The following is a 21,413-nucleotide window of genomic DNA, read 5'->3' as shown; positions in this document are numbered from 1 at the left end:
ATAATATGCTATACTTTAGATAAGGATAATTATAAAGGATATTAAAATTATTTGTGAATATTTGGTTTACGCACCACTGATTATAGGATCAAAATCTAAGATTCACAAAGCCTCGGCTTGTCCCAGATGTCTGTTGCTCAATGTGACTTCTCCTCTCCCCATGTATATCAACTGACTTCCCTTTTTATGGTTTTAACGCTAAATAAAATACTAAAAATAAAATAAAATTCTTACTACTAAAAAGAAATGCTCAGATGGTATTCATTGTTTGCGGGGAATGTTAGAAAACCTGTTGATGGAATTTCTCCTTTTAGCATTATAGCCAATAATTCTCTTAATATACTCTCTGTGTTAAGGAAGTAATTTTATTTCAATCTGGAAATTATGTGGGTTTGTTGTTTTTGTTGTTTTTTTTTAGAGAAAGAGCTTTAAAAAAAAAAAAAAGACATTTGTGTAAAACCTAAGTCATATGTTATCTGCTGTCATAGAAACCAAAAACTTTATTCATGTTTTCTGGAAAGCTGCCAGCTTTGAATTAAGCTTATTTTCTTTAGTTATTGGTGGATTATTTGGGTTAAGCTAGTTTTTCTTGCTCCTTGTGTCAGTTATTCTTAAATAATCATAAGTGTTTCTGAATATATAACTTTAAAATGCCCCACTGATTAAAAGAGGAGGAGGTTGATAAATTGCATCAGTGTCATATTTTACTAGATGTGATCCAACACTCTGTCTTCAATGGTATCACAGAAAGGAAAAAGGACTAAAATTTGTTCCTGGGTTGAGAGGGGGGAATAGTGGTTAATTTACCAGGGGCGGTAATAAATTAGTTTGCCTAGGACAGCTGTCACTCCAGCAGAGATTCCAGCTGCTACCTTTCCTTTAGGAAAGGGTAAGGGCATTCAGTTTTGCTTAAAGATTACTTTGAGATTATTCACATGTATCACTGACAACATGTTTTTAAGTTACATTGTTTTTATGTTGCACTCATTGGCAATTCTGGTTTTTAATACCAACATTTAATATTTAAAATACTACTGTTTTCATGAAACGTTGCAAAATTGTGATTGGAAAGCTTGGCTGTAGCAGCCAAGTGAAATATTTCAGTTTAAGCAAGAAATTTAAAAACGTTAGTATACACCTACTTCCCTCATATTCTCACCATGATGTTTAATTGTTCTTAATGTCTTTGGTGAGAGACCCTCAAAAATATAGGTGCTCTCTTATATATTTCATTGTCACTAATCTTGTTACACATTAATACTTTTTTTCCTTTGAGAAAATATTTCTTACTTATTGAAGTTTATAAATAAGTTCTGTTTGTGGTTCTGCAGTGAGACTTTGGGTCATCCATATGTCTGCACTTCTTCATTTTCTACCATTTTTTATGAATCATAATAGTGAGTCATTACCACTGGGATGTACCCTAATTCTCAAAAGCTGAAGTCTGAGCTGATTCTGGCATGATTAAAACAGAAAGGGCCTGCTTCTGCAGATTTTCTTTTCTTACAATTCACATATTTCTCATCATTCGGTTTTCTCTCAAGCTATTTGAGTGAATTAACAAGCAGGCCTATATTTCTCAGACTCCAGGCTTCTCCCCTTCAATATATCCCTTTACATTCTGCCCGTTTCCTGTGTTTGTACCTGTTTTGTACAATATTCCAGACTTTTATTTTCTTGTGATTAAGCAACCTTAGTGTGAAGAAAAAAAATCTGTCCTACCAAATAAAATTAGAAACATAGATTGATACCAGATTACTTAGAGGACTTTGAATGTGGTCTGAATTTGTATTTTTTTATGTAGGTAGTGGGGATCTTTCAAGCTTTACAAATAAAAAACTTGGTGATGGTACAAAATTATAGAAGTCTTACTAGGGTTTTTAAGTCAGAGAAGGAGAAGGGGAAAATGGGCAATTTTGAAGGAGTCAGAATGGCTCATTTGTAGGCTGTGATTTGCTATTCTCTCTCTCTACCGCCCGCCCTCCCCTCCCACCCCTGCCCAGTAGTTTTACAGACAAAATAGAACATTGTCCTGTGGTGCCTGTAAAAGAAAAAGCACCAAACAGAACCTCATGTTTTTTGGCTTTCCAAGTCATGGTATCACATTAAGGACTAGCATAATCTGTGGAAATCTGAACTACTTTGGAGTAAGTTTTGGAGCTCCCTTGGTGAATGAGAATGGGATGTTAGGTCCTCTGTGTCTTCCCTTGCTTTTCATGTCTTTCTCTTCTCTTCATGCTTCCTTTTCTTCTGTTACTTATTCTTTCTTCCCTTACATTTCTTCTCCAGGTTGACCAAAGAAGGGTACAGTGTAGCAGGTCAGATAACACATCTGATGCCCAGGGGTTTCGGTTGAATTTTAGGGTTTGAGAATATTTCTAGCAGTTCATTGAAAATGAGGACAGATGCTGAAGAAGGAAGTCAAGGCTGTTTAGAGTTGTGAGGTTGGTTGAGCTTGTGAAGACATTAGAAGACATTCCTATTTAGAGATTGCTTTCACCTTCTTGTAACTAAAATAGTATATATAAAGCTTATCGGTACATTGTACCTCCTCCCTAACATTGATTCACTCATACCTTCTGTCTACCCGCCCTTTCCTTCTCTATGTCCCCTTCCCCTATCCTGAACTTAGGTAGCCTGGCCTACTGAGAGAAACCTGTCCTCTGCCTTATCAAGGCAATTGCAACTCAATCCAGGACTGACAAGGAATGTTTTATTAGACAGGGATTACAAAGGAAGGGAGTGACTAGTAGACTTTGATTTTTAAATGTTCAATGAAAACAAATGAAGTTACACCAATGTCTTGATAAAACTGGCACAGAAGTGCCTTATAAAATATAGCCATAAACACTTTTATTACTGCAACATATCTTTAACCTGTAGTAAAAAACCTAGCCTCCTTTCAAATTCTTTCTAAATGTGGCCTCTTCCGGTACCTCTCACCTCTGTGTATCATACATATAATTGTATGATATGACCCTGAACATTTTACTGTTCCCAAGTAAACAGGATTCTGTGCCATTGTGCAACTACTTTCTTTAACAAACACACTACATAGCAGGCATTTGTGATGGATTATGTTATTTTTTCAAATACTTCTGTTTGTTCAAAATATTTGATGCTCCCCTCTACTGGGTCCCTCCATAGAAATAAATCTTTGTGATAAACTACTGAAATTTGGGATAATTTGTTATACAGTATAACCTAGAAAAAGCAAACTAATATAGCTCTTTTCTAAGCACTTTACAAATATTATCTTAATTAGTTCTCACAAAAGGCTGATGATGTAGGGATTGTTATCCCCATTTTATAGATGAAGAAACAGCAGTACAGAGAACTTAAGTAATTTGCCAAGAATATAAGATGATAAGTAGTGGAGACACGATTCAAATGCAGATTCCCTAGCTTTAGTGTCTATGCTGTTAAGAGAAAGCTTTGCATAGCCACATGCAGTTTCTTTCAACTCTATTCCTTCTTTCATCATTAGGTCCCTTCTTTTCCTAGGAAAAAAAAAATCATATTCATTTAAGTCCCAACTCTGAAGTTTTTTCTGAGTAAGCCCTGTCCTCCAGTTTAGGAATTAGACATTATCCTATCTAATAATAGACAAATATGCAAATTGACCATACCTCCGACACCCCACAAGCCACGCCCACCATCCAATCAGAGCGAGTATGCAAATTAACCCAAACCAAGATGGCTACAGCCCCAGAGAGCAAGGTTTCCTAGGTAACAGAGGAAGCCAAGCTTTCCACCTGCCCTTGCCAGGCCTAAGCCTTCACTCAAGCTACAAAGTTTCAATTATAGAAGGTAAACAAATTCAAACAAATGGCGGCAGAATGGAGCTTGAGAGAGCAGGCCAGGGTTGCCGCCGGCAACAGGGGAAGCAAAGCTTTCCGCACACCCTGGCCAGGCCCACCCGCTTAAGGCAACAAAGTTTCAATTATAACCCCAACAGAAATGGCTGCCGGCCTCGGAGGGAGCCCCAGGCTTGGCTCCGCTCCAGGCTACAAAGTTTCAATTGTAGAAGGAAAATAAATTCCAGATACCAGGGCCTCCACTTGGGTTGCCAGGGGGCGTGGCCGGCCTGCAAACCACCACAGCCCCCTTGCTCAGGCCGCCCCACACCCCAAGGGAACCCCACCCTGATCAGGGACACCCTTCAGGGCAAAACAGCTGGCCCCCACCCCTGTACCAGGCCTCTATCCTATCTAATAAAAGAGTAATATGCAGATTGATCATCACTGCAACACACAATATAGCTGCCCCCATGTGGTCAAAGATCCTGCCCCCATGTGGACACAAGATGGCCACCACAAGATGGCCAGCAGGGGAGGGCAGTTGGGAGGCACCCGGCCTGCAAGGGACGGCAGTTGAGAGGGACCAGGCTTGCAAGGGAGGGCAGTTGGAGGTGATCAACCCTGCAGGAGAGGGCAGTTAGGGGTGCCCAGGCCGGCAGAGGAGGGAATTTGGGGGCAAACAGGCTGGCAGCAGAGTGGTTAGGGGGTAATCAGGCTGGCAGGCAGAAGCGGTTAGGGGCAATCAGGAAGGCAGGCAGGCAAGCAGTTGGGAGCCAGCAGTCCTGGATTGTGAGAAGGATGTCCGACTGCCCGTTTAGGGATCCGACTGCCGACTGGGATCGGGCCTAAACGGGCAGTCGGACATCCCTCGAGGGGTCCCATATTGGAGAGGGTACAGGCTGGGCTGAGGGACAACCCCCCTCTGGGCATGAATTTCATGCACCGGGCCTCTAGTCCTATATAATAAAACCCTAATAAGCAAATTGACTGAACAGCAGAACAACTGGCCGCTGTGACGTGCACTGACCACCAGGGGCAGACGCTCAACGCAGGAGCTGCCCCTTGGTGGTCAGTGCCTCCCACAGGGGGAGCGCCGCTCAGCCAGAAGCTGGGCTCACAGGTGAAGAACGCAGCAGCGGTGGCAGGAGCCTCTCCCACCTCCGCTGCAGGCGGTCAGTAAGGAACGAGGGGTCCTGGACTGCAAGAGGGCGCAGGCCGGGCTGAGGTACGTCACAATCCCCCCACCCCCGAGTGCACGAATTTCGTGCATCGGGCCTCTAGTTTCTTATAATCCCTAGTGCCTAGCGCAATGTCTGGCATTTGTCTACATTCTGTATATAATTGTTGAGTTTCAAAATTCAATATTATCAAAATAATCTCTGTTTTATAAAACACTGTGATACTTCGTGATTGTCAGGATGCTTTCAACGTGTGCTGCCTTACTAGGTTCTTGACTCCATTGCTACAGAGGTGGAGCACCGGGACTTCCCATTTTAAAGACCAGGTTGCACAATTGGTAGGTGATAGAGCCAGGACCAAAGGCCAGGTGCTCTCCTCCTGGTCCAGTGCACTTTTCAAGGCTCTCATCCATGTCTGCTTCAACTTCAAGACACTTATGTACAAAGCTGTTCTTAGATCTTCCCTTTGCTATATCAGTGAGATGAGGCCCTGTTGATGATCAATGGAGACAGGATTCTGGAGCGAGATCCTGGATATGAAGAAATTTTAAAAGCACGCAGAGGTGCTGAAGGACACATATCAATGACAGCTTTCTGCAGCTTTCCCTATGAATTTTGTGGGCCAACCAATATCCAAGAAAACTTTGTCCCATTGGCAGCCTCTACTTTTAGCTATACTTTCTCTCCTCAGTTCATCAAAATATTTAACTGGTCCTCCTTCTAATGGATTAAAGATTCAGATCAAACCTTATCTTCAACAAACTCATCGGTGTTTCTCTCATTGTCGTATATAAGAAAATGAAGTAAAGAATGGCTTTGAGAAAGTTTAAAGGATAATTTAAAATATATTTAGCTAGTTCAGTAGTGCTGTTGGTCAAAGGAAAAAGAAATAAAGATAGGGAAGAGGTTGTCAGGAAAACAGCCATCCTTTTTAGTTTTAGATGGTTACTGGTAGATCATCATGTAAATTGCAGCATAGCGCATTTCCCCAGGGGTCTTCACATTGTTCTCCTACCGAGAGGGAAACCCTTGAACTAATCTCTTTAAACTGATTTTTTAAAAATGGAAGTGTCCAATGTTTTTTTCTCTTTGGGGCTGATTGTGTTGATATTTCTGATCTATCTTGATAATAATATATAGGAAAGGACTGTGGTAAAATAAATACATGTTATTTGGAGTATACTAGTTATTTATAAACAATAGCATAGCTTATCAAAGTCTTCTCATGTTAGTTTATGTTAGCTGGAAATGTTTTCAAGGCATCAGAAGTTTTTGTTGCTAAAGATTGTTTTTAATCTGCTAAAATCTTGCCTCTTTTATAGAATTTAAAAAGATTTATGTGTCTAGAAATGTCCATATCTTTCTAGATCTTCACATTCACTTTTTTTATGGAAAAAAATATTTTTTCTGTTTACGAAAGTTTTATTTACATACAATAAAATTCACAAATTTTAAGGGTACAATTTGATGAATTTTTGTAATGGTATACAGTTGTGTAACCACTACCACATCAGGATAGAAAACTGTCCCCTCACCCTGAACATTTTTTTTATTCCTTTTGCTCTCTGTCCTCTCACTCAACAGCCCTCCCCACGTAACCCCTGATCTTCCTTATGTCACAATTTCATATAATTGGAATTTTATAGTATGAAGTCTTTTGTGTTTTACTTCTTCCACTTAAGATGATGTTTTTAAGACTAATCTGTGTTTTATTAATACATCATTCCTTGTTATTGTAAGTATTAATTTATGGTATGGTTGCACCACAATTTGTTTATCCATTCACCAGTTGATGAACATTTGGGTTACTTCCAGGTTTGAGTTTTTTAAATAAGGCTGCTATGACATCTGTACGCACATATTTATGTAGACATATGCTTTACCTTCTCTTGGGTAACTATCTAGGAGAAGAATTGCTAGGTCATATGATAATGTATGTTTAACATCATAAGGTACTGCCATATTATTTTACAAAGTGATTATACCATTTTGCATTTCCACCACCATACATGAGAGTTCCAATTGCTCCACATCCTTGCCAACACTTGGCATTGTCAGTTGTTTTATCTTTGGTTGGCATGTAATGGTATCTTATGATTTTAATTTTTCTAGTGACTAGTGATATTGAGCATGTTTTCATGTGCCTACTGATCATTTGTATATCTCTCTTGTGAGGTACCTGTTCAAATCTTCTACCCACTTGTTCATTGGGTTTCATTTGTCTTCTGATTGAGTTAAAAGAACTCTTTATATTCTGAATATAAGCCCTTTGTTGAATATATTTTGTAAAAATTTTATTCCAGCATGCAGCTTGCCTGTTTGTTTCCTTAAATATGTCTTTCAGTGAGCAAAGTTTTTAATTTTGATTAATTCAGGGTTTCAGTTTTTTAAACAGTTTGTACTTTTGATGTCTTATTTAAGAAAATTTTACTAATCTAGCATCACAGAGATTTTATCTTATATTTTCTTCTAGAATTTAATAGTTTTAGCTGTTACATTATGTTTAAGATCCTATTTGAGAGTACTTCTTGTTAGATAAGGGTTAAGATTTATTTTTCCATACCGATAACCAGTTGTTTTATCACCTTTGTGTTACCTTGGCACTTCTGTTGAAAGTCAGTTGATCACTGTGGATCCGTTTCTTGACTTTCTTTTCTATCCTAGTGACTTATATGTCTATCCTTACGCCAGTATCATACTGTCGTGAATACTTTTGCTTTATGGTAAGTCTTCAGGTATATAAGTCTTCCAACTTTGTTTCTCTCTTTCAGAACTGGTTTAGCTATTTTAGGAACATTGACTTTCCATGTGCATTTTAATTTTTTTGAAAATATATTTCTTTATTGGTTTCAGAGAGGAAGGGAGAGGGAAAGAAAGGTAGAAACATCAATGATGAGAGAGAGTCATTGATCGGCTGCCTCCTGCACGCCCCCCACTGGGGATCGAGCCCGAAACCCAGGCATGTGGCCTTGGCCAGAATTGAACCTGGGACCCTTCAGTTCGCAGGCTGACACTCTATCCACTGAGCCAAACTGGCTAGGGCTCCATGTGCATTTTTAAATCAGCTTGTAATTTCTTCAGAAAAGGGAAAAAAAACAGTTAAGACTTTGCTTGCGATTGCATTGAAACTATAGATCAGTTAGGAAGGATTGCCATTGTGATGACTTTAAAATATGACCACAAATTGCTTTAAACTTAATTGGAGCTTAATTACCTTTGGCACTCTTTCATTAAATGTATTCCAAAGGGTTTGTGGACTTGATACTATTTTAAGTGGAACTTGTTTATATAATTTTTGTTCCAGTTGTTTGTTGCTAGCATATAACAATTAAGTTTATCTGTATAGTGCTGTTATATCCTGTAATTTGCTAAATTTTATTATTTCTGATAGCTTTTCTGTGAATTCCTTAGGGTTTTCTACATACCACATCATCAGGAAATGTTTTGTTCATATGTTTATTCCTTCCTTTCTAATCTGTGCCTTTTATTTTTCTTGCCTTATTGCACTAGGTAAGGTCTGTAGTACAGTGTTAAATAAAAATGGTAAATGAACATCCTTGCCTTGATACTTGTCTTAGAAAGCATTGAGTTTTTCACCACTGAATTTATTCTTATAAATGCAAGTTTTTTTAGATCTTCACATTCATTTTTAGTTTATCATTTTTTAGTCTAATGTAAGAAGCAGGTTTCAACATAAACATATTTTCCTCTTTAGTTTGTTGAATCAGCTTATTAAAATGAATATAATTTTAAAGGGGGATCGTCTCCTTGATAAAAGAGATATTTAAAAGTATCCAATTAAACCCTAACCAATTTGGCTCAGTGGATAGAGCGTCGGCCTGCTGACTGAAGGGTCCCGGGTTCTATTCCAGTCAAAGGCATGTACCTTGGTTGCGGGCATCCAGTAGAGGGTGTGCAGGAGGCAGCTGATCGGTGTTTCTCATCCATGTTTCTAACTCTCGATCCCTCTCCCTTCCGCTCTGTAAAAACACCAATATTATATATATATATATATATTTTAAATACCCAATCAAGGCTTAATCTATATGCTAGAGATTTGAGTTGTCTCCCTGTGTGTTTTTTCTTAGAAACAAAACCGTCATCTTATTTCCGAGTTTTCTGTGCATCTAGGTATAGCCATCACACTAAATATTGGCATCCATTAAGCTGTAAACTTCCATATTGGTGAGCTTCTGGGGAGGCCTCTTAAAGTAGTAGCCTTTTATTCTTTTCTCCTTCCTTATTTTCTTCCTACTGCCTGGAATGCAATTAAGGTAGTTGGAGCTTTTTTTAACATGAGGGAGAAATAAGTTTCTGTTGTATATAAGCCACTGTTATTTGCAGTTTTCTGCTTTATGCAGTTAACCAAATCCTCCTGGTATATAATTTTACAAAAAGGAAAGCTTACAGCAGCTTTCTAAGACCATGTGTTAGGAAAAAATAGTGTGTGATTATTCTAACTTCTGTCCCTATTCCAACTCAGGTACCCAAGAATCAGAAGGATATCCAGTGTTTTAATTGGATACTTCAAATTTTATTGAAAGAGATAAGAGAGCTATAGGGAGTTCATCTGAGTCACTTTTGAACTTGACAAAGAACAAGATAGTAAGACTCTTTCAATAAGTGCTAAAGCCATATGATTCTGTTTGCCATGAACGGAATCATTTCAAAATTCATCGCAAATGGCAGAAATAACTTCAGGCATTCCTAGTTTGCCTACATGTTCCAATGTTCCTTTCTTCTTTCTTAGCATTTCCAGTGAAGAAGAGTGATAGGAAAATGTAAGGTCCATAAGAGCAGGGATTTTCTTTCTTTTGCTCCTGCTGCATCCCAGTGTTTAGAACACAACCTGGCACATGCAAGATGTTCAGTAAGTATGTGTTGAATAAATAAATGAGGCCTCAGTGGATCTGGTTTCCTCAGGACTTGAGTGCAAAATGAAATCTGTATAAAAGGGTCCAGGTGTGAGGGGCCATTTATTCTCTTGGCTCCTCCCTGTCTTGAGAAGGCATTACTTTGCCCCTTGGGAAAACAACCTCTTGTGTGTGTCCTAATAGGCCATTAGATGATAGGTTTCTTGAGTGCTGGAGCCATGGCACTCAAGGACCCTGGCAGTGCAGTTTGCTCTGTGGCTTTTGTTCAGCCACACTTGGCTGGAGAAAGAGATCAACAAACACCTGGAGTCATTGTCAGGTCATGATTTCTCATCTTTGCTTGCTGTGGTTTCACACTAATACTGAACAAGATGAGAGGATAGTGAGGTTTACTGTCTATAATTAAGGGTGTTTTGCATGTTTTCTACCCAGCAAATTAAATTCTTTGTTTGCGTAATGAGCCATATTTCATGATTCCCTGTCTAAAAGGACTGATAATCTGGAGTAAGTGTGTAATTGATGTCCACTTTTATTAATGGCCTAAACGAAAACAATTCCCTGTTGTTTTACATTCTCAGTGAGATTTGTGAGGTTATAGCTTCTCCTGTTGGCTTATGGGGAGCGCCTAGCTCTAACCCAGAGCTGTGGCCTGGCTCTTTGGCCCAGGCTTTCAACTGCACATGGCGCATGACACTTTCTAGTCCTGGTTGCCCGCCCTCTGGGGGGGTTCCTGATCCCTGCTGCTAGATGTTCTGATTCCAGGGCTAGCCGGCCTTCCCAGGCACATGCCACTTGTTCCTTTTCATTGTGTCTCGTCGTCCTGAACCTGACTCCTGCCTGTCACCGGCCACTGCCACTGCTGCTTCCCTTGTCCTGGCCTCTCAGCTGGATCGTGGGCTTCCCGGCACTGAAGGCCTGCCAGACCCCCTTGGTGAGAGCTCCTCCTAGCATGACATGCAAATCGGAGCAGATGGTCTATATTTAAAGCCTCTTTTTTCACAAACTTTGAGTTTCTAGAAAACTCTCATTCAGAACTCCCACTATGAGAAGGGTTTATGAAATAATGGAAATGAAAGTAAAAAGTAATGTGTAAATGTAAGGTAGTATATGGTAATTGATACTATCTCGAAGCTTTTGGTAGTAATGAGATATAATAGGTAAAATTTAATATTCTTATTCTTATCCCATCTTCTCATTGAGTAAGGTGGTGTGATTATCAAATATTTATGGAAAGCTAAACTCTTTAAGCTCTTTCTACTTTAATACTTTGTTAGTACCTAAAACATTTTACAATAGCAGTTCATTTATTTCACAACTTGAGGTCCTGCTGGGGTACCAGAGGCATAGACAGGTGAACACTACCTTTTTGTCATATGGGAAAGTATAAATGTAGGATCAAAAAAGTATGTCTCCTGGCAACTTTCCAATTTCCCTTTAAAATATCTAAGATAACATATTTATCTTTGTGGAGCATTTATTCACTTGCTGTTTTCCCAGCAAATACACATGGGGGAGTTAGTATGTGCCAGGTGCTGTTCTGCTGTTCTAGGCACAGAGGCCAAATAGTGATCAAAACCGACCAAAATTCTTCCCCTTCCAGAGTGTACATTCAAATAGGAAGCAGCTTTTAGGATCAAAATGTAAGCAAATGAGCACAAAAGCCCTGTATTATCCCTTCCAGAACTTGCAGTAATGTATTTGTTTATTACTGGATAGGATATTCTAATTCTTCATCGGATATCGTCTGACTAAAATTGAATTCACATTTTGTAAGCATATAGATGATGGTGGGGGCAGGGGTAGATATGGGCAGGGAAGGGACAATTTTTAACCTTCATCAGTTTCTTGAGGAAATCTATAACCTATCCTGCCCCCCCAAAAAAAATTAAGAACCTCTACTAAATTGTGAACACTTTTTTAAAAAATTTATTTTAGAGAGAGGAAGGGAGAGAGAGAGAGAGAGAAACATCAATTGGTTGCTTCCTGCTCACATCCTGACCAGGAATCAAACCCACCACCTTTTGGTGTACACTGGCCAGGGCTAAATTGTGAACTCCGTAAGTACAAGCAACATGCTTTTTAGTTATTTTTTTCCCAATTTATTTAAAAGACATAATTGCATAAAGCAAAAAATAGCACCGTATTGATGGATTTATTATGTATAAGTATAATATGTAAGGCTAAATAGTAGCACATCAGTTAAATGGAATTATATTCTTACAATATATTTTACTTGAAGTAATTCAGTATCAACTCTGGGCACGTTGTGATAAATTAAAGATGCATTTTGTAATTCCCTAGAGCAAACACAAGAAAAAAAGTGCCTCGATATTACTAAAAAAATTTTTTTTTATATTTATTTAACACAAAAGACTTTTTAAAATAGAAGAGGAGGAACGAAGAATAAAAAACAGGTAAGACAAATAGAAATCAAATAGCAAAACCAACTATATCAAGATAAGTACTTTAAATATAAATAGCTAATCACTTCAATCAAATGATAGCGATTGTCAGACTAGATTTTAAAACATGAAACTGTTATGTGCTATCTATAAGACACACTTTGAACACAGACAGAAGGGTTGAAAGTAAAAGGATGAAGAAAGATAAATCATGGAAACAGCTTAAATAGCCATGTTAATATCAGACTAGAATAGATTTTTATATGAGTATTATAAAAATAGAGATATATTTTGTTACAATAAAAGGGTCAATTATAATGGTATATATGCTAATAGCTTCCACATACGTGAACAGTTTCCAAATACATGAAGTTAAAACAAACAGAACTAAAGGGAGAAATGGACAAGTTCACAATCATGGTTACATTCATACCTTGAGGTGAAAATGAAAACATTTAATTTTTTATTTAATTCAAATCTCACTGTTCTGATCATTTTTTTTTTTTTTGTATTTTGTTGCCATTTTACAGCCTCATTTTCTGTTTTTCTCCCTACCCAGAACTTCAGAAAAGGAATTTCTACTTTCTCACCTCCAGTTTATTTATACTTTTTTTGGCCATATTTACTTCCTCTCTCTTTTTTTAAAAAAGGTATATTTGTTACAGGTAGTCCTACCTCACACACACCTCCTCTTCCCTCTCCCCCCTCATCCTGCTGTTGAAGAAACCATTGTCCTTGGATCTGTACTTACTACTTAAGTATGTGCCCATAAACAGTAAATACTAGATTTTGTGTTTGAAATTTTGTAAAAAGATGAATATAATATACTAGAGGCCCAGTGCACGAAATTCATGCGCAGGTCCGGTCCCTAGGCCTGGCCTGTGATCAGGGCCATCTTCCCTGGCTGCCCGCAGCCTGCCCCACCCATTGCTGCTACCCACCCCCGGTTCCCTGTTTGCTATCGGGCGATTGGAGCCTGCTGGCCGGAGGGAGGAACCGAGAGGTGGTCAGTGAGCCTCATAGTACTAGTTGAGCAGTCGTTCTGGTCGTTCTGCCGTTAGGGTCAATTTGCATAATACCCTTTTATTATATAGGATGGTACCTTTCTAAAAACTTATTAGTACATGTACACTGAGTTTATTTATTTTAAGTCCTATTTAGTCTTCCATTAGATGACTAAACTACTGTTTAGCCATTTCGCTACTGGGGACACATTTCCATTTCTTAGCTATTACAGATAGCATTGCAATTGAATATTCCCTAAAGCATTCTTCCAGCTTTGCTAGGTGCAGTCAGCCCTCAGCCCTCTGTATCCATGGGTTTTGCATCTGCAGATCTAACCAACCACAGATCAAAAATATAAATAAGTAGAGCGAGAGGGAGGGGGGGGAAGAAGGAGGAGGAAAGGAAGTAAGGGAGAGGGGAGGAAGGGAGGGAGGGAGGAAGGGAAGTCTTAGAATGTTCTGAAAATCACAAATTGAATTTGCCACATGTTGAGTACTACACTGAATCCACAAGAATGAAATGATGTGTAGGCATACCCAACGTGGCCTGTATGCAAATATAGGTCATGTGCCAATCCTACACCATTATTTCTGTAGGACTTGAGCATTCTCAGATTTTGCAATCCGCAGGGGTCCTGGACCCAGTCCTCCTGCAGGAGCAGAGGGAGGACTGTGTTGCCAAGTTGCTCTCCAGTGGCTGTACCACTCCCCTTCCCCGAGGACTGTGTGAGTTCTCAGTTCTCATCCTCACCAAACATTATTTACTGACATGTTGTATATTATTATATTTAACATTATTCATTTTATATTCTATTTCCCTAAAAACAGCTGAGAACAAACATCTTTTCATGTATTTGTTGGCCACTTGAGTTTCCTCTACTGGAATTGCCATTTTGTCTGCTTTTTAAATTGGGTTGATTGTCTTTTTCTTATAAATGAACAGAGTTATATGTTCTGAACACTACCTTTGTAGACTACAGAAATTCTAAGTACCTTATCCCAGACTCTTGCTTGTCTTTTCACTTCATTTATGGTAATGTTTGGCATACTGTAGCTTTTAAATTGTAAAGTAAATGAAAGTATGTTTTCTTTTTTAGTTTGTGCTTTCTGTGTTTTATTTAATAATCCTTCCCCATCCCGTTGCCAAAAAGATGTTCCTCCTGTGTTTTGTGCAGAAACATTTACAGTTTTGTAAATTACACTGTATTTGTGTCCCTAATCCATTGGGATTTCACATGTATGGTGTCAGGAAGGGAGCCTTGTTTCTATCCTTATGTGTAGCTCGTGTATCCTTTTCCCTCTGGTTTACCCATTTCTGCTGTGTACCAAGTGTCCTTGTACTTAAGAGTCTGCTTCTGTGTTCTTGCCCTTTAGGTCTGTTTGAGTAGCTCTACAGAGAGCTATTCACACTATTTTAAGTACTTAAACTTTATAGCATATCTTGAAATCTAATAGGCCTTATTATGCTTCTTTAAAATTACCTTGGCTCTTCTGTATCCTTTATTCCTTATTTTTAAATCTTTTTATTGTAGTATGTAACCCATACCAAAATGTTCATAAACTACAAGTGTCATGAAGCCAAACAAATCACTATAAAGTGAACACTCCATGTAATCCCACATAGGATCAAAGAACTTCCCGCCCCCAAGGCCCCATCCCTCCCATGGCAGCTCTCCTGGGACATGTAGTTACCTTCATGCTTGGCTTCATGGTTTTCCCACTCAATATACAGTTCAGATCCATTCACTTACAGAAGGGGAATTATAGTGTATGCAGTCTTCATGCGTGGCTTCTTTCTCACAGCAGTATGTTTTTAAAAATTTAATCCTTAAATATGCCATATGAATTTTAGGATTGGCATTTTAATTCCAATAACAACACCAATAAAAACTCTGTTAATATTTTACTTTTAATTATATTGAATTTACATATTAATTTGGTGAAAATTGGTATTTTAACAATTTTGCTCCTTCCCATTCATGGATGTGATTCCTATATTTATTTCTAGAATTGGGTTGTTTTGTGTGTTTTTAATGTCTCACACAGTTTTGTAGTTTTCTCTATGAAGGACTTACATATTTTTGTTAGATTTATTCCTAAGTATTCTATAGTTCTTGCTTTATGGAATTCACCTGTGGAGATCCCTAGACCTCCCCAGAGCCCTAGACTCTGGGCCTGCTCTACCCTCCTCAGAGCCTCCTTGATCCATGCCCTTCAGAGGTTTTATCTTCTTGCTGTAGAGGAAACAGAGGGTAGATATGGACTGTGCTGAGTATGGGGAGGAAATGGGGTTGCTCCTTACAGAGTTAAGAACCCTCCACTTCGCTCTGGCCTTCCACAGTACCTGGTGCTTCTAATGCCTGAGCCTTGTCTGAGCTCCAGGGGATCCTCTTGCTGGCATTTGGATTTACCCTTCTTCCCATATACTAAGTGGTTTCCAGTTACACAATGTGTTTTCCATTTTGTTAATGTGGGTCGGGATTACAGATGCTTTTTAGTTTCATCAAATGTGAAGTTTGTTTCTGTTTTCGATTTCTTTGTTTTGTACCAAAAGTCCTCTGCAGTCACTCTTTAGCGTACTCCAGTGTGTCCTCTGCTCCCACCACTGCACCAAAAGTGTTCTAACAAGGTCATCAAAGCTTCCATTTTGCCAAATGCCATGGTCCTTTTCCTCTCTGTCTCACTTGAACTCTGAGCTGCATTAAACATAGATAACTAGTATTCCCATCTTAAAACACTGTTCTCTTAGCTTCATTGATACTAAACTGTCCTAGTTTTCCTTCTGTTTCTTCTTAGGTTCTTTACTGGCTTCTCCTACTCTGTTCATCCCCAAAATATTGGTGTACCCTGGATTCAAGGTGAAGTCCTCTCTTCTTTTTCTTTTTTCAATCGTCACCTGAGGATATGTTTATATTGATTTAGAGAGAGAGAGTAAGAAAGAGAGAGAAACATCAATGGAGTGCCGCCCATACACTGCCCGACCAGGGATCCAACCTGCAACCTAGGCGTGTGCCCTGACTGGGAATAGAACGTGCAACCTTTTGATGTATGCACAATGCTCCAACCAACTGAGCCACCCAGCCAGGGCCTCTTCTCTCTTCTGTTATAGGTTCTCATTGCTTTTAATGCCATCAAATACCAGTGACTCCCAAATTTTTATCTCTGCTAATTTTTCTCTTGAGTTCCAGATTTGTATATTCAGCTACTCATTTGATATCTCCACTAAGATTTCTAATAAATTCTTCGAAACTCATTTCTGCATTGCATTTATTATTTTGCTGACTGAAATGGTCTTCTTCCGATTCTTCAAATGACTGGCACCCCTTTATCCTTAAGATCTCCACTCAAGTGTCACTTCCTCTGAAGCTTCCCTGACCACCCTACCTAAAGAAAGTCCTTGCTCCAAGTCACTTTCTTCTCTTTCCTTCATAGAGATTGCTTGGAGTTGTTTTGTGTGCTTGCTTGTTTACTGTCTGTTCTCCATATTGACCACTATTAACTCTATAAGAGTTGGACCTTGATCTTGTCTTCTGCTGTATTCTAAGTATCTAGAACAATGCCTGGTATATTGCAGATGCTCAATAAATTATTTCCTAATTAATTAATTTTATCAATAAAACTTTAAAGTGTACTTTTCTCTAGATAGAAAGTTGTCAAATATGTTCTAATTTGGTATGAATAACTTCTTATCTAAGAATCAAATTCACAAAATTGAAGATTTTACAAAGTAGGAATAGCCATACTCATTCATTTTCACCTAGAAAACCATAGACCATCTTTAGACTTCTTTTGCCACATATATTACCTTAAAGATGAAAATAGACTTGTTTGCAAATAGGATTGTTAATTGCTAACTATTGGCAAGGATTTTTTAAAAATCAACAGAAAATTTTATTAAAACACTATGTAAATTTTACATTGCCTTTATTTTCTGATAAATTTATTATATGGCTGGGTCACATCATTGATCATCAAAGTTGTTTTCTGCCAATATCTCTCTCTGATGGCCATATGCCAATAAGAGTAACCACAGAGTTAGTGTGAAAGTATTTTGATAATCAGATCTTTTGTGGTTTTTTAAAAAATGAAAACATTGTTTTAAAAACATTTCACCAATACTTTGAGTGTTAATGGTTAGGATTTTGCTACCTCTCCTAAATAAATAAACAAACAAACAAACTTGTTTACTCAGCAAATGAAATTATTTGTTGATTTGTACAGCTATTCTGCAACTTGGTAGGAGTTTTGGTTATCACCTAATGGCTAAAATGAAGAAAAATACCATCTGAAGTATTTTGTGGTTATTGATTTCTATGTTAAATGTGTTCTTTAAATTTTTATTACACTTAAACAATCTAGTTGGACTTTTTTCTTTTAGATTTCCGGTATCTGCTACAACAGCAAAATACTACAAGTTCATCAGGTGCTGTACATCCCAAGCTGGATGGCAAAGTTCTGTTCTTGGACGCTTGAGCCCATCTTCTCATCTTCAGAACCTACCACCGAAGCCAGAGTCGGGATGGGGGCCACAGTAGACATCCAGAGGCAGCAAAGAATGGAACTGCTCGATCGGCAGCTGATGCTTTCGCAGTTTGCACAAGCGAGGCGACAAAGACAGCAGCAGGTAAGCATAATAATAATCATTAAAAATTCAGAAATACTCAATGGCCTAAGTAAACTTCTTCTCTGTGACTGTATGTCTGGTAGAGACTACATTTTATTCCTGTGCATTGCAGTGTAGGTATTTGACAAGTTTCCAAATAGAATGTAGGTCTCTGTTAGTGCCTATTCTTAGTGATGTGTTTGTTGTTTTTTAAGGTGAAAGAGTAAATTGCAGCCAAAAGACTGGTCAAACTGGACATTCTTGTTCCGCTTCTATTAGATAAGCACTATTTCTTAGAGAAACACCAACCTAGTTAACAAGACGTGATATTTATCTGTTTTTAAAATCTTGTAAAAGCCACAGTGTCTTCCTGTTAAAATGCTTATTATCATGTGCTCTAGAGTGAAGAGCAAATATAAAACTTCTTAATTTTCTTTGGTTGAAATAGAGAGACTATGAAGGTAAGAAAATTTTCAAGGGAACAACCCATGAATTAATCAAATAAATGCTGTGTTTTCTTAGCCTTGTCATCAATCATTAGGAAATATTGAGCACTGTCTACAATAAACTGCTGTATCCAAGCAATCCGATACCACACTTCCCTTTCAAGGGTTACTATACTGGGTGAGGCAAACATAGGTTGACAGTTGTTTGTATGGGAAATAATACAATAATTAGTAAATAATAATATAAGAGTGAATCCTGTGTTTCATGTACTCACAACTGTAAACCTACTTTTACCCCACACTCTATGTCAGGCTCAGACTTCAAACCTGATCTTTCTTGGACACTTCTATGATACAGTATGCTGGGCTCTTTATTTCTTGTCCCTGTCTTCTTTGTCCTCTGGGATATGAGAGGGCATAGTCTTCTCACTTACCATCTCCCTGTCTCCTTCCTTCCTTGGGTGTGAGATGTAGGTCTGCAGACCTCACAGTGGTCTGCAGAAGTGAAGTCCGTTGTGACACTCCTGGTGTCCCACTGGAGATGTAGGTCTCAGAGTTCATGTCTGGGGTAGGAAGAAGGGAGCCCCTTATCAATTGGCTGAGTCTACAGGTGAAAGGGAAGGGAAGGTTATTCCCTACAGATGTATTTGAATTTGGTGAATCTGGAACGTTACAATAAAGATACCCATGATGTAGTTAAATATGGAGCACAGTCATCTCTCTTAGGTCAAAGCTGGAGGTGTAGATCATGGAGTCAACTTTGTAGGGTTGAGAGATGAAAGCAAGTTGCTGGGTGAGTTCTGTAAGAGAATTACATCCAAGGTGAACATAGGCTATAGACTAAGTCTTATATTTAGCAGGAAAAGGTAGATCCTTCAAGGAAACAGGGAAGAATGAAAAGTATGAGAACTTGGAATGATCAGTGTCTGAAAAACTGAGTAATGGTGAGTATAAATATTTTCCAGGTAGAGTGAACCTAGAGCTATGAAGGAGAGAACAAAGTACCATATGATTCTTGTTTAGTAGCATAGATTCCTTGTTTAGATAACTGGATAAATCGGTGACAGCACCATTTCACCAACATCAGAAGAGCAGATTTGGGGGAATGTATGACTGAGCTACCTTGAGAATATCTGGGAGGAGCTCCCCCATTAGATAGTTATGGCTCTTGTGCTCATGAACAAGGCAGGAAAGTGGTATTTCTCAGATTGGAGTCCCCAGGCAGATTTTTTATGCATGAAGTTTATTGAGAACACTATCAAGATCGGAGTCTCTGGGGCAGGGGTGGTGAGGACAGAGGTGGACTTTGAACGACAGTTACAAAAAAGGCCTGAGATAATTTTATGGAAAGCTGTGGAGTTGGGAGAGCCCCTACAGGTTATCTCAAATTCAGACAGGAGCTGAAACTAAACCTCCACCAAGCAGTCATTGGGTGCAGATTGCAAACCTTGGGCTGACTGGCTCTCCTTGAATGCACACCATCCCCAGGGGGCATGTCCCTTGAGAACTGTGGCATTCTAGCACCCCCAGAAGCAGGAAGATTGAGCACTTCAGTTGCAAGGGAGGTGGGGGATCGGGACAGCAGACCACAGCACCCACCCCCTGTGCTTCTCGGATCTTCTTGGTTTACCTAAGTTCTTGGAGCAGCTCTTCCAAGATTCCAGAGGCACTCTTTCCTGGAGAAAACTTCAAGAGGAAGGTTAGTAGGATAAACTACATCCCCTTCTGCCTCAGCAGGTCTCACGATCACACTGATCATCAACTCATTCCTCTACTGTTCATCGGAGAGTCCCCTCACTCTTGGCTGGAAGGCTTAGTTGCTGAAAGTCACACATACCCACACATACCCTGTGGGATCTGAGTTCCTGGTCACCAGGCCCTTCTCATTCTGGTTCTGCTGCCCTTGTCCAATTACCGTAAAACTGAGCAAGGGAGTAAGTAACAACAGACACCCTAGGCCAGTGGTCGGCAAACTCATTAGTCAACAGAGCCAAATATCAACAGAACTACGATTGAAATTTCTTTTGAGAGCCAAATTTTTAAAACTTAAACTTCTTCTAACACCACTTCTTCAAAATAGACTCGCCCAGGTCGTGGTATTTTGTGGAAGAGCCACACTCAAGGGGCCAAAGAGCCGCATGTGGCTCGCGAGCTGCAGTTTGCCGACCACGGCCCTAGTGTATCACCGGGGTGCCACACATAGTCTTCCCTCTCTGTTTTTGTGCCCCTAGCCACACCTTTTCTTGTTGATCAGGGTTAATTACTGCTGCCAGGATGATGACTTCTTTTCTTACCTGCTGGTATTTGGCACAAGAGCCCAGAATAACTGGTTAACAGCTATAACTTCAAGTGTAACGGTATTCTTGCTTTTTCTCCCGATGGAAGGGCTCCCTTCCTGTGAGCCAAGCTCCGTAAACCTGTGGAATTTAGAGCTGCAGGGGTAAGAAGCCTAGATTCCCAAACGGCACTGAGAGAGAGGGTACTCAGGGTCACTTCTCCTTCCAGTCCTTATTTCCAAGATCCGCATGTTCTTACTCTTGGGGACCTAGCAGGGTTTTTAGGGTTTATACTGAATGCTAGAGCCTGGAGTGCCATCTTGTAGGGTCATCTCCAAGTTGGTATTTCACTGACACATTCAAATGGCTGTCTCACTAGTGTGGCAAGCTGGCAGTTCCTTAGTCGTTTGGTACGTGAGAGGGTTTCTGTATTCCACAGTCTTGCCACTGCTGCACCCACTTCGCTGTAAGTGGGCCTTGTGGTCTGATGTGATGTGATTTAGCACCCTGGTCAGTAGAGCAAGCATTCTGCAAACGCACAGATAGTGGTGCTCATTCTCTTTGAGGGATGGTGGTGTACTGGGGCTCAGCATTGGTCTCTGTTGCTGTCAGTAGCTACATTCTCCTTAGAGAGTGGGGCCTGTGCAGAGCCTCCACCCCTGCCACCATGGTTCTCTGTTCATGTGCCAGCACCATGGTGGCCGATGGCTGGCCAGTGTCCACCAGCTGAGTCGTTCGGTCCTTTTCTTCTGTACTGCACATCCATGGTAGACATTGACCACTCATACAGATGTCACGCTTCATGTCCATTCCTTTAACCGGGTCCACAT

At 39.5% G+C, this 21,413-nt stretch overlaps 1 protein-coding gene across 1 annotated transcript in view; it reads left to right on the top strand.

Moving 5' to 3' along the window:
• The window catches only part of UBAC2 (UBA domain containing 2), a 185,828-nt gene that overhangs the window by 116,407 nt on the left and 48,008 nt on the right, over positions 1–21,413 (top strand). Inside the window, exon 7 of the mRNA XM_079779148.1 lies at positions 17,637–17,882. Within this exon, the coding sequence (XP_079635274.1) occupies positions 17,637–17,882 (246 nt within the window). The remainder of the gene's footprint in view (positions 1–17,636; positions 17,883–21,413) is intronic.

This window comes from Cnephaeus nilssonii, assembly GCF_951640355.1.
Source record: "Cnephaeus nilssonii genome assembly, chromosome: 8".
Taxonomy (NCBI): domain Eukaryota; kingdom Metazoa; phylum Chordata; class Mammalia; order Chiroptera; family Vespertilionidae; genus Cnephaeus; species Cnephaeus nilssonii.
This window is presented reverse-complemented; position numbering and strand designations above follow the sequence as displayed.